Genomic DNA, 17,959 nt, shown 5'->3' on the forward strand with positions numbered 1-17,959 from the left:
GACTCTGCCACCTCCCTGGGCAGCCTGTTCCAATGCCTGACCATTCATTTGCTTAGATATAGTTCAAAGCCTACTGTGAGCAGGCTGAAATAGTATTAAAATAGACAAAGAAAACCACAGATTTTTTTCTTCCTTCCTTCCTTCCTTCCTTCCTTCCTTCCTTCCTTCCTTCCTTCCTTCCTTCCTTCCTTCCTTCCTTCCTTCCTTCCTTCCTTCCTTCCTTCCTTCCTTCCTTCCTTCCTTCCTTCCTTCCTTCCTTCCTTCCTTCCTTCCTTCCTCCCTTCCTCCCTTCCTCCCTTCCTTCCTTCCTTCCTTCCTTCCTTCCTTCCAGTTTCCCTCATACGTATCTACCTTTCTTTTCCCACTCTTTATTAAATAACCTGACTGTCGACTGTGGGCTTGAAAGCAACTGGTATCTGTGCTGCTGGCAACTGCCAAAGGACTGAGGTGCTCTGAGCACAGCTTCCCAAGGCGGGTTCCTCGCTTGCTCACTTGGTTTGTCTTCCTGCACTGCTACACTGCTACCTACATCCTCTCATGGAATTGGTTCTTCTAAACTGTAATGAACGGGCTGGTTTCAGAAAAGAAAAAGGCAAATCCAGCCAACCAAAGAGGCTTGAACATAAAAATTTAAATACCACAGCACTATGAAGCAAGAACTCTTCTCAAGATTCCCTAACTTGGTTTTGTCCCTCCTCTGAAAATGGAACAGTTTATAAGGAAGGTGGCTGCTGCAAACCTTCATCACACTGCTGTGGTTTGGGTGATTTTATAATTATTTTACAATGAAGTGCTGGACTGTGGTTTGTGACAACACTGAGATTTTTCAGAGGAAGTTGAGTCAAACAGTTAAAAGAGAACATATCGCAAAGGAGACCTCTCCTTCCACTTCGTACAGTACAGCATCAACTCTTGGGTGAGGCAGAATTCACATAGACTGTGCGTAACGCAGCAATGCAATTGAAGGAGCATTATTACAGAGGACTTCTGTCTAATTAAGTGGGTCAGGATGCTCTAATTTAAAGTTACATTTAAATGCACAGAAATACATGCAATGATACAGAATCTTACTGCAAGTAAGGTGATTTTAGGGCTTCATATTATACTTAGTATTTTTCACACACACACACACACACACACACACCCGGCCAGTACCTTTACTGGTTAGATTTAATCTAGAGAGTGCTTAGGTAATGTTTATTTTTCTAACAGTCTCATGACACAGATAGGAAACTGCTCATTAAGCATCATTCTGCCAATCTCTGTGCACTGGGGCACACTCCGACCTCAGAGACATCTGTGTGACTTAAGCATAGAGGTATCCCACTGCCAGTCCCGGCCTACCTGCCAGCACTTCCACAAAGGGCAGGAAACCCGTCCTGTCAATCTGAACTCTTTCCACCTACTCCAAAAAATGTAACCAGCAGGGATTTTGTGGGTGGAGCACAATGTGCGCTGCTCCACCCAAATGTCCTCACCCTCGCATTCACAAGCTCTCTGGATTTGCACTTCACAAATGATAGGGAGAAATCTTACAGAAATCTTTCTTGAAAGATTTGTTTAGATAGATAACTCATTTATATATTTTTTTTTATTTGCATATAGTTTTAGTTACAGAAAGGTTGGGCAAGGGTGTTGAATACAAAAGCATCAAAGGCAATATTGTCTACTTCTTCCTACAAAAAATAAGGTCATGACCTGGAAAGGGACATGCCAAGCTGACAGTTTATTACAAAGAGAAAACAGTGATAAGACCAAAAGGTTAAGGTTAACTTCTTAGAGGTACTGCTGTTAAGCAACATACACCCAGTTGTCTCCTCCTCCACTCCAGCTGAAGTCTTTTCTATCTTACCTGAGGGTATCTCCCATACTTGTTATGAACAAACAACAAAAAAATACCTGTCGGCTGATCTGGCCTACTGACATGTTTTGGTCTCAAAAAATATAGCTTTTTTTTCCCCTTTCTCATATTACAGTTCTCATCAGTGTAAGTGCTGCCCAAGAGCATAGTGTTAGCCAAATTGTTTCAAAACTCACACTAGTGGTATTTTATGTATTAGCTGCAAGGCCTTACATAGTAGTCTCTCTCTGCACTAGCAACTCTCTCACTCTTCAGGAAAAATTGCTTTGCTTACTTGTGAGAAAAAGACCTTTTGCTTCCAGCAGCCGACACATGGGCTTCAGGCACTGAGGTACAGCCTGTGTTGCTTGAAGAGCTAAAATTGGTTTTAACCCCTGGAAAAGAAAGGGGACGAGTAAAAACACAGTGGAAATCATAACTCAAAGGCTGTTTTAAAAATGACGATGAACAACAGGCATCATCCCTTTGCCCATCCTGTGTGAATTTTAGCAGTTGCATGAATTTTCCAACATCCCTGATGTCAAGCACGTGATTTGTTCTGGATTTGCAACATTTCTTCAGAAGTGGCACTTAAACAAGAGCAGAGAAAAACCATTTGGACACAAACCCCTCACACTAAAGAAGCCCTTTTAGGACACGGCTAGGAACATTTGTTGTGACAACCTGTTTGCTTTCTTACAGCCGTCAATACAAGAATCAGGCTGCTCACACAGCTCCTGCAGCAGCACACAACTGTAACTGCAGATTTCGCTTGCTTTAAACCATATGAAAAGACTACGCGCTGGGGGAAAAGCCGCTTCCATTTTGGTTTCTGAGACGATGTACACATACATGCATATGTACATATAAATGTGTATAGGCTAATAGGGTATATGTGTCTGCGTATGTACACACATATGCAGGTTCTCGTGGCACACAGAAGGACAGTAAAGCAGCTCTAATAGCCTTAAATCAATCCAATAATCACGTGCGGCTCTCAAGTGCTTCTGGGGTGTTAAGCCATCTACCTGATTTCTGACTTTCTATGGATCACAGCTTTTATTTCCCAAGCCCTGGCATGTACAGGGAAAACCGCTTTCATTTTGCTACAAACAGTAGTAGGTAGAGCTACTAAGAAAGTCTTATCACCTGGAAAAATACCCACCCTAAAGTTAGGATTTTTTTCAGTCTGTCACTCAAATGGCAGATGTCCAAAGCCATATCTGGGCCTTACACTGCAAAGCCACAATATTGTACGATGACTTTAATCTGAGGGAATGGAAATAACTTTCCAACATCCTTTAAACAGCTGGTCGGGGGGAGCATCTCTCACCTGAGAATTTCTGGGCGCCGTCTCACGCACAGACACCCCCAGCCAGCAGCTGCAGACTTACCATGAACCCCATTTTTGCTATATTTTCCATGATGCATCTGCAGATACCATCATCCCCCACTGGGGTGGATAAACCTTCAGCTGCACAGTCTTTCTTAAATCCTTTGCAGAACTGATGGTGATGTGCACGGCTTGTACCCCAGTTGACTAGGTTTGTCGCTGTGACAATGTGATTGCGAAAGCTCACACATCTAAGTCCCAGAACAACCCACCTAAGCAGCATTAACCATGAAAGAGGCTGCCATTTCTCAAAATGCCACGCGTAGTGGCATCCAACTCTGAGAGGCCCGTCACTCTGGCCCCAGCCCACCTTGCAGCAGGCTACAAGCAGCAGCACACCCACTCCCTAGGAGCAGAGCTGTGCACCGCTCTGTGCAACGGGAAGAACAACACAGTGATGGCCAGCAAAGTACTGCAACGTTTTCCAGGATTGCTTCTTGCCTGCAAGACACTGGAGTGAAATAGTGCAGTATCAAGTGCTGTCCCTGCACTTTATTGCTCAGTGGGCAACGGCACTGAGCTAAGAGAGTGCTGCAAACAGCATCATGCTTTCTGCACTGCCTTTTAGCCTCCTTGCTGCCCTGACAGCACCACTACAGTCACCTAGCTCTAGCTGACATGGAGGGGAGAGGGGAGCCTGCAACCCCACGACTGCATGCTGTGCTGCCCATGACGAGGAGTGCAGGCAGTGCCAGCTGGCACAACCCAGGCAGAGGCAGAAAAGGCAGTGACGGTACGCCAGACGTGTGTGCACATCTGCCCCATGGGTTGGAGGACCACTGCTTAGGGAGCTAACACCGTCCTGCCACAGCACTGCAATTGGCTGGGCAAGGTAGAACAGCTTAGGTATACTTGGTCTGCCAGGACAGTATGCAACCACATCACATACGTACGTATGTATATGGAGCCGGTATATACATTTCTTACACAGATCCACACAATAACCATACATGCATGCCTGGAGTATAGCATCCCAGTCTGCTATTTATAGCCATTACAGATGGTTGGATACCTTGTGGCATGGTCTTCTGGCCTCAAAAGTCAAATTTTGCTTGCACTTGAGCATGTAATATTTTTCCTTCTATAAGAATAAAGCTCAAACTTTCCTGTGTGCATTTGATTGTCCATGTGCTATCTAAATGGTAAGGTTACAACATAGAAAAAAGGAAGAAGTGTCAGTAATACCTGTGACAGGAACACTGACAGCTGAGCAGAACTGGATTCCTAAAACTCAGGATGCACCTGAGTTTAGTAAATCTTTTAAGCTAATTTAGTCTTTTTGTGTAAGTCTTTCTTATTTGCAACTTCACCACTCTTTCATAGCTGCCAAAGTATAGAAACCACAGAACTACCTATCTTCTGACTCCATAAACATGACCTCTTAATATATATCTATGTGTGTGTATATATAGATATAAAAATCATTCTTGATGCTAGGTTTGCATATAGTCACCCAGTGAATCAGAGCTGTAAATGAAACAGCGCTGACAGAGACAGCTTGTCCTCAGAATGTAAAACACTTCAATTTGCTGAGCTTCCGTGCCTTCAAAAGCATCCTGTTACACAGCAAAGAGACGAAAACACAAAATAATATAAGTTCACCACTCCAGTGCAGCTGCTAGAGGAATAAGTAGCATGCTGTCCCTGTAGATAGCTTTATTTAGAGACCCCAAGGGAAGAGAGGGGGCCTGACTGCATACGAACTTCCAGCAAAGCCATTAGAAACAGCTGGAAAAGTAGAGATAATTCAGTTGTAATGCCCTTTATTGAAAGAATCTGTATTTTTAAAAGACTAAGTTTAATTTATCTTAAAACTTTTAACTCACAGCTACATCTCCAGTTTCAATCTTTAACAGCATTAGCAGTAATATTTCCAGGAAACATTAATGCTACTTCTTTTCTATTTAATATGGGGTTGTTCCTGCAAGATTGTTTTTGTACACCACAAGCAATCTAGGAAAGAAAACCAGACTGCTCACATGCACGAGCAAATGTAAGAAAAAGAAGCTGCTCAGAAGTGATGAAGTCTTGCTTCAGCATTTCCGGCTTTTCTTCAGATAACACCCTTTAAAAAATGACCCATGTTGAGGGCAAAGGCTGCCAGCAGGGAATGTACTCAATTCACAGTGTCAAGCTCAGCTGACAGCGTGTTTTTGTTCCAGTCCCTGGCCTTTGACTTACTATGTGATTTACTATTACTATACATGAGACTCTTGCCTTGCACTTTGCTATAAATTTCACATCCAACAGTAACTGCGTAAATGCAGATATAATCCTGGGAGCAAGGATCAGGACTCTCCTCCACGTAGACTGCTCTATTCTTTGTGTGACAGAGAAGCTGCTCCCATGTGCTCTGCCGCTGCCCATGTCCGACAGATACCCTCTACTACCACGAGGTCTAAAGCCAGTGGAGGAAGCTGATGATGCTCTGTAGGTTGCAGTGGTTGAGAACTCTTGTGAGAGGTGTGGATTTGAACTCCTTTGGTCTAAGGAGGGCACTGAACTCAGATCTTTTCCCCGAGCTCTACTTGCTCAGCTGCCACACAAAACAGGGTGGGTGGTAGCACCAGTGCTGGCCGTAGTTCAAAGCAATGAAACGTGCTGGTTGCTGGCACTCACAGAGGTGGTCTGGCTCTGGTACAGAGGTTCAGAGTGAATGTGAGGCACGTGCATGGGCGCAAGCAGGGTACAAGTAGGTGGCCAAATCTGGGAGACGGGCACGCCTCTCTGGCCTCTCCTGTGGACTGGGAGAGGTGTGTTCCTGCCTGGCATGCTCTCTGCTGTGAATCTTGGATTGTAGTACCTAACCACCCCCTCTTATTTTATATGCAGTTTAGTCATCAAGCTCAGACTTGCAAGTTGTGCTCCCAGAATGACAGTGAGAACCTGAGCACAGCAATGCCTGGCATCAGCATCCCCTCCCCTATCCCACTGCGCTGGCCAAAGAAGCTATCACTTATCACTCTTGGGTGGACATCTACCTGACTGCTTGCCTGTGCTCTCTCATCAGACAGATCTGTTAATCATATTGCAGCTGATTGCACAGCGCAGTAACAGCTGATAAATTGGCAGCTGGCAAACATGCAGTCAGAGAAGACGTGGAGCAACACTTTCAGTGTGGGTGACCATCAACTGTTCAAACCTGCTGGGTGAGGGGACTTCCAGCTCAATACCAGGCAGAAGACTTTGGGGAAGAACTTCAACGCAGATCCTGCTTCCCTGCATTTAGATCTAAACTTGATTTTACTTGATCCCCTCAATTCATAGTGCTGGTTGTGTGACCTAAACTAATTATGTATCTTGATTTTTGCTCATCTAGTTCACCTACTTTTCTTACTTTGGAAGAAAGTTTGTTATCAAATAATCAAAATTTATCTCATTAAGCAGTTTTCCAATCTCATCTAAATACTATAGCTTTGGTAGTAATCTGAACTGCATTCATGCAAAGTATAAGCACTGCAGATCTCAAAATAAATATGGAATGTGGCTTGTGCATGCTGTGAAACCACAGTCAGTCAAGCTCATCTCTAAAAACAGTCACTACAAACTAATTACTGAGATTGGCTGAGAGCCATCATGTAGACTCTGCATATCACTGTATCCTGAGCCAGCATTTTTCTTCATTGTTTTTAATTCATGGATTTGCAGAGCAGCCACGAGCAGATGTTGAAACAGACAAAGAGCATTACATAGTGGTTTTTTTTCCTGCTTTATGTACCTTACAGAGATTCTTCGTACGGAAATTAGCCTGACCTAATTATTTTTTGTGATTCTATATGCAGTTTGAGCTCTTCTAACACCACTTTAGAACAGCTGCCAGCAATTTTCCCTTCTCATCCTGAAATGACCTTTGTTGGGGGAACACATGTTCACGGAGAAGAGAACAGTCTGGACAACTTATCTTTCTGTTCAAACCAAAAGGCTCTTTCGATCAGAGATGGAAGGATGCTACTTTGCTACTCCAACCTCATTAGAAACATTGAGACTGGAGGTTCAAGAAATACCAACAGATGTATAACATGATACTCAACTTGTATATGACAGTTTTGGAAAAACCTCCGTGATGTGTAAATCCACCTACGGACAAGTCTTTAATAAGGAAGCATGTGGTGTCACCTCAGGAGTTTTCTCATATGCCTGGCAGTACTACCTGGTCTGCTTGAATAGAAATGAATAGGCTGGTCAGAAGTACTTTTAGAAGCTGGAAAACACCATCTTTGGCAGGGATGACTTAACAGGACACAGAAAGGGAGTGAACTCAGTCATAGACTAGGTCAACATCCCAGCCGTTCCGTTATGTTGGTGGCAGAAGTTTAACAAAGGGCTTTCAGAGGCCTCTTCAACACATCTCCTAAATCTGGTTCCAATGCACAAGCAGGAGAGAGGCTGGCTGGTGCACAGCAACAAACCCCGCAGGCATGCATTCACAGCAGCAAATGCTGCAGGTATGTGTCCACAGCATATATGCAAACGCATGAAATCACATGCTAAACCTGATTCAGCTGAAAGCTTTTGCACAATCACCCTTAATATAAGGCACATGGTTTTCATTCTAATGTGCATAAAACATTTTAAATCAGTCTTACATGTTTTCAACAGGGAAGAGAAAACCACCAGAATGAGAAACATATCTGAGAGGTAACTAACTAAGCAGCCCTGCAATCCCAGGATCAAAAGCAAAATTTGTCATAAAGCTAGTCAAACATTTACTGTAACGCACACCTTGAAATTATTACAAAAAACTAATAGAGATCAAGTGCCATCTACTGAAACGAACAGTAAAACCCTACCCAGTATATTGATTGGTTGCCTAAACTATATTTCTATAGTTATAAAGAAAGACAAGGTGGGTCTCAAAGCAATGAATGTCAAGTTACGACTGCTGTCATTTGCTTGTTTTTCCCCCCAGTAGCACTCTTAGCATTAAGGAACACTAAGGACAGACATGAAGCCTGTGCTTTTTCAGCCTATTAATCCTTGAGGGTTTGCGGTCACACCGTATTCTGCCAACTTTAGCAAAGACTCACAGCGTGCCAGGTGCCCAGACTTCGAAAGCCAACAACTTCCTATTACTTAGAGAATTTCAGAAGGGAGGAACAGACGACCTGTAATGAAATGCCTCAACATGGAAGCAAGACAAGGCTTGTAATCCAAATAAAATACAAAACAAACTCTGCAGAATTTTCATTTCCTTTAAACACAACTTACATAACAGTACACCTAAGATACGGTATTATAAGGTACATCTACTGTTTTGTTACAACACATTAAAAGTAATATATTTCAAGCTCCTTGGGGAAGCGATGTCCACCTTGCAGTGGCTGGAGCAGGATTTATGAAAGGATGCCAGGGCCCCAGCTCCACGGGGGGAATTTTGGAAGTAGCACTCTCCCTATCTGCCACCTCACTTGAGAAATCCCGCTCTCAATCAGCAGAGTGTCTCAGCTATGTGAAACTCTTGTTTCTGGGCATGCCTAGAAGCAGGTCAGCTTTAAAAGAGCTCGGTGCCTGGCTCCTCTCCAAAGACAAGGCTGGGTGTTTCACACTACACAGAAGACATCAGGGTCCACACAAAAGCAGCCCAAGGAAAGCTCTCTTCTGCTCTCTGCTTTACTGGAGAAAGGATCCACCTGGGATTTGCAGGGCCAGATTTAGCTTTGAACTGGGAGGAGGCTGCACATCATCTCCCCATCACACCACCTGGGACACGCACTGCGTCCAGCTGTAAGAACCAGGGGAGGAGATGGGGTTCCTGTCCTCTCAGCTTATCAGGGCCTTCTCCAGCTCCTCCACAGATTCACCCAGTTTAGGGTGCCTGCACGTCTTTGTCACCCGTTGCTACATACATAGTGGAATCCAAACAGGCCTGAATTTCCCACCGCTCCCCTGCCTCCATCAGGAGACCCTGCCTAACCCCTGCACCCAACACACCTGAGAAAAGTAAGTTCTACAATCTAGAGTTTTGGGCAAAGTTGGGCAACCTCTGTCTAGTTGCTCTATCAGATGCTGGCTTTTATTTTCTTTTCATAATTGTGGTTTATTTATTGGAACAGGGACTGGGCATGCATTTCCCCCTTCTTCCAGGCTCTTCCTAATCTCGGAATCATAACGACAGGTGAGGACCAAGAGAGATTGAAGGCATCTAAAACACAGCTTCCCCAGGATTTATATAGCTAGGTACGTAAAAGCAAGCAAATGTTCAAAATGCCACCGCTATCTGCAAAGTCCTGCTTAGTTGTTTATGGCTGAGTTTCCACTGTTGAGCCCATTAACCACCAACTTCCCCAATGTCCATATACCACAGTGAAACCAAATCAGTCAGATTTGCATGGCTAAGATAAAGACGTTCCCTTAGCTTTCTATGCCTGCATACAAATACAGATATATAAACAGAAGGAATATAGAGACATATCCACTCAACACTGCTCAAAAAGGATTAAAAGATGTCACTCTAAAGCACAAAAAAAAAAATTCTGAGTGATTTGGTCACCAAAAAACAAAGTTCAGAGAACACTGAAACTATTTCTGATTTTAATTCAAACATGGCCAGATAGTGGAAAAACAGAATTTTCTACTTTCTGTCTGAAATGATGCTTAAATTTTGAGAACTGTCAAATTCCTTTCTTCTTTTAAAAAAGGGGTACAAATATTTTCATGTTTTTATTGCTTTAATTTAACTAATTCCTAATTAAAACTAAATCCTTTCCGTTTTTTAATTTTTAAAATTTTACATTTAAAATATAAAATTAAATAAATTAATTTAATTAAATAAATTTAAAATATAAAATTTAAAATTTAAAAATAAATTTAAAATTTATTGAATTAAATTAAGTACATTAATTAAAGCCTTAAAATATCTCTAAGCATTCTAAATATTTTAGATTGAAGATTGTCTTTGTTCAGTCTAGAGAAAGGCTTTCTTTAATGTTTTGATTTGGTCAACAACAATGATGACAGGATTACAGGGCACTGTTTATGAAGGAAGATTAAGGGAATACAACTTGTGTATTCTAATCAGTCTGGCAACACTCTATCATGGGGAGGAGGAATACAGCTGGAAAACTGTAAAGAAAACCATTTAACAGCAACACAGGATTCTGGCTATGATGCATGTTATGTCATGAAAAATTACTTTAAATAAAAACGGATGTTTGGTGGAAGTGCTCATAGTAGAATGTAGCTGGAGGATGTTCAGAATATTTTAACCAGGGCATCAGAAAACTATTTTCAACATTGGCATAAATAATACAGATTGTAAATTACAAGCAGAGCACCAAGAAAAAAAAAAATCTCCTAAGAGAAGATTTATAATGGCCTTTCCATAGGCACAGTATTTCCTTCCGTACAGGTGAAGCGGGCTGAAAACCATGGAAAACAGCCAGAAAGAGCAGAACACTTGCTGCAGTAGATACACAAATTGCAAAGCCTGCTCCAGCTTGACCTCACACATATTTTAAAACACTTAAGAGCGTGCAGTGTGTGTAGCATCGGTTTCTCTTATTTGACTCATATTCCATAACGAATGAGCAGAAGAGAGAAAAAAAGCTTCTTAAATATAAAAAAGACTTTTTTTTTTTCACTAAAGATCACAGCTCTTGCCATCTTCCATACCTGCCTCAACTCTGACCTCTAAACCTCAGTGCCCTTCTTACGCCAGGAGCTCAGCCATCTTTTCCAGATGGAGGAGGAGCATGTCCCCACAGTCCCCAGGAGACCTGCATCTCTATCAAAAGGCATTTGGCACTAAAAGGTGAATTGGCTGGCACAGGTCTCACCTTGTCCAACAGCCCAGCGGCTGAGGCGCTCCCTGCAAAAGTCCCATATCTGCATCCCCTACTTACTCAGATTTGCAGTTGGAGCCGTGGCTTTCTCACGGACCACGCGCGAGGCTGAGCTTGAGGTTGCAGGCGTCCTGAGGCGAGAATCTCCCTTTAACAGTTGGCGTCCCACTTTCAGGAGATCTGGAGTGGTATCAGGACAATTAATGGGCCAGAGAGAGAGAGAGAGAGAGAGAGGAGAGTTATGGTGTGCCTGCTGGGTACTTGGCTTCAAACCCCCAGTACAAGAGTAACTAGATTATACAAAGTGGAAGAGCTTCCCTGGGAGCAGACTCCCTGCATCCCCTCAGCCTGCTCAGCGGCCTGCTACTAGGGCACTCGTCTCCTTTGTGCTCAAGTCCAGCCTCCAAAAGAGGCAAACAGATCTAAGTAGAAGTTTCTTTTCCCTTTACTGAACTAAGTAACAGGCACCTCCTTTTAATGTTCTTTTCCTTTGTGAGGAAGGACATAAGCACCTAAGTGCGCAAGATTTGTGCCCGAGACCCTGAATTGTAGGTGGCCTGTGCCACCAGCCCAGAGCTGAGCAGATCATTGCTTAGGACAGATGGGATTCAGGCTTTCGCCTTTTACTTGCCCATTCCTCCTTTGTAACTTGCTGACTTCTTTTCGGGATCCTCTATTATCTCTGTGATGTCTGGGTGCCTGCTGCAGCCCGAGAGTCTTCTGAACAAAAGGAGATATATGTCTTGAGGGGCCTCAGCCCAACCAAGCAACATCAACAATAATTTTTTAGAAAGGGTGGATCATACAATCTGTGACATTTTTCTAGAACACTTTTATTTAACAGGAACTTGCAGATTTGGGTTCAAAAATACAAAACACTTGAAAGCCAAAACAGTCTTTGTAGGTGCTACTTTGTTTATTTGTCTTTGAAAGAAATACGTGGCCCTTTGAATATGTTATCCACACCAATTCAACTCAATTTGTTGAAATTCAAACTCTAAATCTAAAACATATAAAAACCCTAAATAAAAAACCATAGCGCTATGCTCATAATTTTTCAAAGATGCTTTTTCAGCATCTTTTGCTGAAAATATTTCTCTTCAAATTATATTCCGTTCTTATCTCTTGGAAGTTATACAGCACTTTTTTCACTTCAGTGCAATTCAGTTAGCTTATACCCTAAAAATTCTTCACTCCTGCTAACAAAATTCACGGTGCAACGGGAGATACAGGCTGTCCATGTGAAATGCTAGGTGCCTTGGGCAGCGGTCCTCAGAAACAGGACAAACGGACAGTGCCCAAGCCTATGAGGGATGAGCAGGAGAGGAAGAGGCATCTAATTAGACTTACTTGAAGATCCAAGTGTGATCTTCAAACACAAACTTTCTTCCGCAAATGAATGTCTAAGACTGGGTTTCCTTTCTGTTAAACAAAACAAAAAAGAAAAAAAGAAAAAGAAAAAGAAAAGAGACAGAAACCGTACTTGGCTTCAGTAAAGGCTAACAGCAGAGCTGTCATAGACCTGATGAGGAACACAGGAGATTGGGGTGGGATTCATCTGACTAAGCATGGATGTCTCTAATGTAGACACCCATGTCTGAGCCAGCCTCGGTCCCATATTTAGGCAACCGAGAGTTCGTCAATATAACCAGTGAGTTCAAGGTACTCCCTCACCCCCGAAACAGCTCCCACAACGGCCAGGAGAGAAATGGCAGATTCACCTGTTCAAGCTGTTCCACTTCTGATCAGCGATGGGACCAGTCACTGGAGCAGACAAGGGGGGCGCTCCCCCATCTGCAGCCCACAGCTCCTGAAGGTTGTCTAAGGAGACCCGTAGATTCGGTTTTCACCTCTTCTGAATCACAAATACCGAGGGATTTACCCCAGGCAGAGGAGCCCCAGCGGGATCCGCCGCCTGCGCTGGGTCCGTTGACCCAACTGGCAGGGACCGGTCAAAAACTGCCACAGGGGGGACCCAGGCGTTCCGATGCACGCGGAGGGGGCTGGGCTATGCAAATGAGGGAACCCCCCAGCAGCCGCTTCCCCCCTGCTGCCAGCCGCCAGACCTCACAGCACCAGCTGCTACAACACACCAAGCCTTCACAGGGTGACGCCTCTCTGTGCTCAACTCCGGGATGCAAGCTTCGAGGTTAGCGCGGGCTTCAGCCTGGGCACGGCATCCTCGCTCACGGAGGGCGACATGTGCGTGCTCATTTCCCTCTGAAAGAGTTAAAAATAACATTAGAAACCCTCAAGCTGACACAACAACATCTTCAACTCGTTTAAACTAGACACAGGAGATGTTTCTGTGATCCTAGTTTTTAAGAACAAAAATACATGCTTTTTTGAGCCTTCAGCCGTTTTAAAAACCATTAGGTGCTGCCACCTCCTGCACATCAGCCCTTCTGCATTGCTTTGCCCTCTCCTGCTGCGTTGCTTTGCCCTCTCCTTCCCCTGCTTGCCAGGCACTCACCACAGCAGCAACGTTCTCCGGGTAGACGGTCATCATCACGGCGTTGGCAGGACCAAAGCTGATATAGGTGGAGTAGGCTTCCAACACGGCCATACTGAGGTAGAACAGAGATGCTGTCTCCTGGCAGATGACAGCCTAAGAACCAAGGATGACACAGTCATTCCCAGGAGGGAGCACACTGCAAAGGGGGGAAAAAAGGAACCCACACAAGCAAGCCCCAGCCTGCAATTTGGTGTGCAGTAGCAGCAAAGGAGACCATTGTATACCAGTGGTACCAGGGAGGGGAGAGGCCCTGAGGTTTGTCCCATCCACTTACCAAGGTGACCCAGGAGCTACTGCCCCCATGTGCACCGCAGATGTAGAGGCACAGGAGGGTGATGGACATGACAAAGCAGAACACAGAGACAAACATCACCCAGCCTTGCAGCATGGGTAACTGGACCTTCGAGGATGCCACCAGGATCCAGACAAGGCCCCCAAAGATCTGCAAGTGAAAGTGGGAGAGAAAGCAAGCATGGGGCAAATCGGCTTATCCAGGGCAGAGCCAAAGGCCACGCACACCTCTGGCGCTAGCACTGCACATGGCAATAGCCCAGGGATACCTCTGAGTTCTTCCCAGCCTCCACTTGAAACTGGGTATTTAGCTGGGAGCACCTGCCTCTGATCTTGACCCAAAAAAAGCCTGCCTGTGGCCCTGCCTCCTGGTGTCACTGCCATTCATGCCCTCCCCACATCAGTGTGCTCAGGAGGCTGGTTCAGACATTTCTGAAGGCTGGTGTCGATGAACAGGGAAGCTTATCCCAGTAGGGCATGTTTGCTTCACACCCAGTGTGGCAGATACCTGAAAGGAGTGCTGTCAAAGGCAGCTCAGCTGCACAAACAGCACAGACATGGCCTTAATGAAGGCCACGTGAAAATGTTACCCTGAAAGGAGAGAGAACAAGCTGAAGAGAGGTAATACCGCCAGTTTTACTCTCTGGTAGGGGAAATAAGGTTGGGGCTCCCAGCTTCTCCTGGGAAGGAGGACTTGTATTGCTGCTCCAGCTATTTGGGTCTTCCTTCGCTGGCTACACCAGAGCTGCACAATGCACCAGCTGCTGCTCCAGTCGCAGGTGGGACCCCATTCTTCTCACCCAGGCTTGGGAGTTTGCCTTGGGTTTTTTGGTGGGACGGGGAACGCAAGGACAGCTACATCTAGGCTCTACCTTTTCTCCACCAGCAGATTCCTACACCAGAGGATGAGAGCACAATGTCCAATGCTGCAGAGTGTTGAGCTGCAAACGGTGTCTTTGCACTACAACACACTCAGCAGCTTTTCTCTGCCTCAAATCAGCCCAGTTGTTTCTTGAACCTGTGCAAAGTTTAGTCTATGCAGCATCCTATGATGAGGAGTTTCTCGGCTGAACGCACACTGCGTGGAGACTGGTGCTGCTGTGGGGACCTATCCCTCATCACTGGCTGGTCTTGGGCTCGCAGGCAAATCTCCAGAGGTAAGACAGCCTCACTGACTCTAAGAGCATTCTGATCGCCAGTGTATCCCAGGCCAGCCTTTGCCACCATCCAAGTGCCAACTCATACAGATCACGGCATTTCCATTTCCTTGGAGGCTTTTTGCAAGTGGAGAAAAACGTTTCTGATTTACAATACTCAGAAAACGTTACATCATTTGTGTCACCCACATTTGTAGGAAAGTTCATTGGTTACATTACACAAATTGATACATTAAATCAAGGATGCAGTTGAGACCTTGCAAATATCTGAGTGCAAATAGGTTGTCCAAAGTGCTGCTGTTTTGCTGCCTCTAATAACAACCAAAGACTGACACTTGAAAACTAATCCAGTCCCTGTAATAAATCGTGCAATGACACCATGAGTGCGTTGCAGCTAAAGGTCCTGGAGAAAACCTCACCGCTGCTCCATTAAAATCCAACACAAGTGGGGTGAGATAAGAGGTTGGGGGAAGAAGTATCACTTCTCATTTCTTACCACTCCCCAACTCTCCTTTCTGCAGGATGCGATTTCTCACTCAGACAAGTATGTTTGCGTGGTTTGATTACTGGCTTTGGTTCAGAAGAGTCATAAAACTGAGGAAAGGGTCAAGAGGCTTCCAATAAACACACAGCAGGTTGGGGACAACAGTCTAAGGAAAAAAAAGTCTTTTAAATAGCCTTTACAAAGCAAACATATCTGCTTTCAGCTCGTTTCAGCTTTTCCACGTAGGCCTGGCTATCCAGATATGCAGAAGACTCTTCAAATGAAATAGATTACAAGAATGAAACCCAGCCTCACAGAATAAAAATGGTAGCTCTTAATCAGCACACCCCGATGTGGCAATCGTATGAGCTGCGGGCAGGACCTTCTGGCTTTTTCGCATCTGTCTTAGCAATTGAAATGACAAATATTTTTGTGGTTACCATATTAGTCCACTGCAGGCAACCTTGGATTCCGCTACGGACTGAGAAACTCTTTGTCCTTCTGAATGCTGTGATATGAGGCAGCTGCCCCTTTTGTACACAGAGATAATACAGCTGGACGACCTAGAGTCATAACGCCTCCAGAGATGGAGAAATCCAGTTATGCAACATTCTTCTTTCCCAGGTGGTTCCTTAGCCTTTAGGATGCACATTTCCAGATCTTACCCAAACCAAAGGATAGGGTGCTTATTTTCGTCTCATTAAGCAAGCTGCCTTGCCAAATCCCCTGGAGAAAGGGATTACAAACAGTTCAAGGCACAGCCACTACTGTAATATGCTGATGCCAACAGCATGTTCAGCACCAGGACCACCGTAACCCAGTGGTAGAGGTGGCTGGCAAGTGTCTGCCCCACCAGAACCTCCACAGGGACTTTGTACCCACCTTCATGCAGCTGCAGGAAACCTAGACCATGCTCTCAGGCCCTGGGCAGAGACCAAGTCCCCAGAGCGTATTTGGAGGAGCTGAGGCAAACTTCTCCTTATACATCAGTAACGCCTGCTTTACTCCAATTCTTCTTTGCTCGACAGCTAGGAGAATGAAGTAAGTGCTGTAAATCCCAGGAGTGTGGACTGACTTGGGTGGCAAGGAAGGATTTGGTCACAAAGGGCAAAGTTGAAGTTTTAGCATTAAGTGATCTGAGTGCCATTCTACAACCCTCAGCCAAGCCCCTCAGTGCTGGATGAAAGTACTCAGGCTTTGGAACAAGCCTCTCAAACTGTTGTGAGAAGAGCAGGCTTCATGAGCAGAAGACACAGGAAAAAGACTTTAGTTGAAACTTTCCATCTTCTAGTCAGTGCTCGCAGCAACTGCTTTTAATCACCTGTGCCAAACCTATTAAGATTATGATCTTCTCCTGCTTAAGGAAACTACAATATGGGAAGAAGTTATAAGGTGTTTGTTCACTCTTTGCTCACCCACTGTTGCCCACGCACCCAGGTCCAGCGCTCTGTGTCTTCAGCTCGGGAACACTGCAGCTGAGCAGAATGGCTTCAGCAGCCTTGAGTCTTTGCTGCTGTGAACAATTACTTCAGCTTGCCTTTAGCCCCTGCTTTAAGCAAACCGTTTATCTTCTGCCTGTTTCAGCTGCTAAAATCATCTTCCAATTAATTAATCGGCTCAAATTGGCAACCTACTTTAAACCTACCAGCAACCCCTTCCATTTTGTTAGGCAGGAGATTACAAAATGTTTACAGATACACCACAAAAATCCCTTGCAGACTAAAGGAGAGCTTCAGAGCTCCCAGCTCAGGGCTTGTGCTTTTCTCTGAGAGTGAGCTAGGCATCAGGGGCTGCCCTCAGACCCCTACGTCTCAGAGACCTGGCACGGGTCCTGAACCACATGCTTTGTATGAGGTCTCATCCCTCAGGCACCTGCAGCATGAAGCGTGCTGGATGCCCTGCAAACAGGATCTGCCCTCCCCAGGAAGAAGCCAGAACTCACGATTTCAGGAATGAAGAGCACATCTGGAAAAGTTGTCAGAACAGCCAGGCCGCTGGGCAAAGAAGTGGTGGAAGTTGCTGAGGACATTGTGAGCCTCTCCCACGGTGACTGTCAGCTGCTCTGGCTCTAGCTGCTGGAGGTAGCTGCCAAATGCAACCTTCTTCCTTCCCTCCCTCTTTTCCTTCCTTCTGTCCCTCCCCTTCTTCCTGCTCTTCCTCCTGCCCTCACTCCTTCCTGTTGGCAGATGAAGAAAGCTGTGAATGGCACGGGTGTGGCCAAACCCTGTGACCAGGGGCTACTTGGTGGCTGATGGGAGCCACATGGAAGGTTTTCAGGAGATGTGAGGAGCCCTGAGGCATTTTGAGCACAGCTGTCTGTACACAAGCTGAGCGTGCAGGGCAAGTCCCTGGGTGGTGGTGGGTGGCACTGCCTTATACCTGAGGGCAGTAGGGAAGACCTGTACACATCCAGACAGGCAACCTCTCATCCCCTTTATTTGCACAGTAAATCAGCTTGTCCGCCACCCACATGAACTGTCCACAGCAGCTGCCACAAG

The 17,959-nt window shown here is 45.1% G+C and overlaps 1 protein-coding gene across 1 annotated transcript in view; it reads right to left on the bottom strand.

Annotated features, from left to right (window-relative positions):
• Window positions 1-17,490, bottom strand: part of LOC142055630 (myelin and lymphocyte protein-like) — a 36,580-nt gene extending 19,090 nt beyond the window's left edge. The window contains exons 1-3 of the mRNA XM_075089746.1: window positions 17,404-17,490; window positions 13,804-13,971; window positions 13,488-13,622 (exon numbers count right to left, since the gene is read on the bottom strand). Coding sequence (XP_074945847.1) covers window positions 13,488-13,622; window positions 13,804-13,971; window positions 17,404-17,490 — 390 coding nt within the window. The remainder of the gene's footprint in view (window positions 1-13,487; window positions 13,623-13,803; window positions 13,972-17,403) is intronic.
• Window positions 17,491-17,959: the final 469 nt, after the last annotated feature.

Source organism: Phalacrocorax aristotelis, chromosome 3, assembly GCF_949628215.1.
Source record: "Phalacrocorax aristotelis chromosome 3, bGulAri2.1, whole genome shotgun sequence".
Lineage (NCBI taxonomy): Eukaryota > Metazoa > Chordata > Aves > Suliformes > Phalacrocoracidae > Phalacrocorax > Phalacrocorax aristotelis.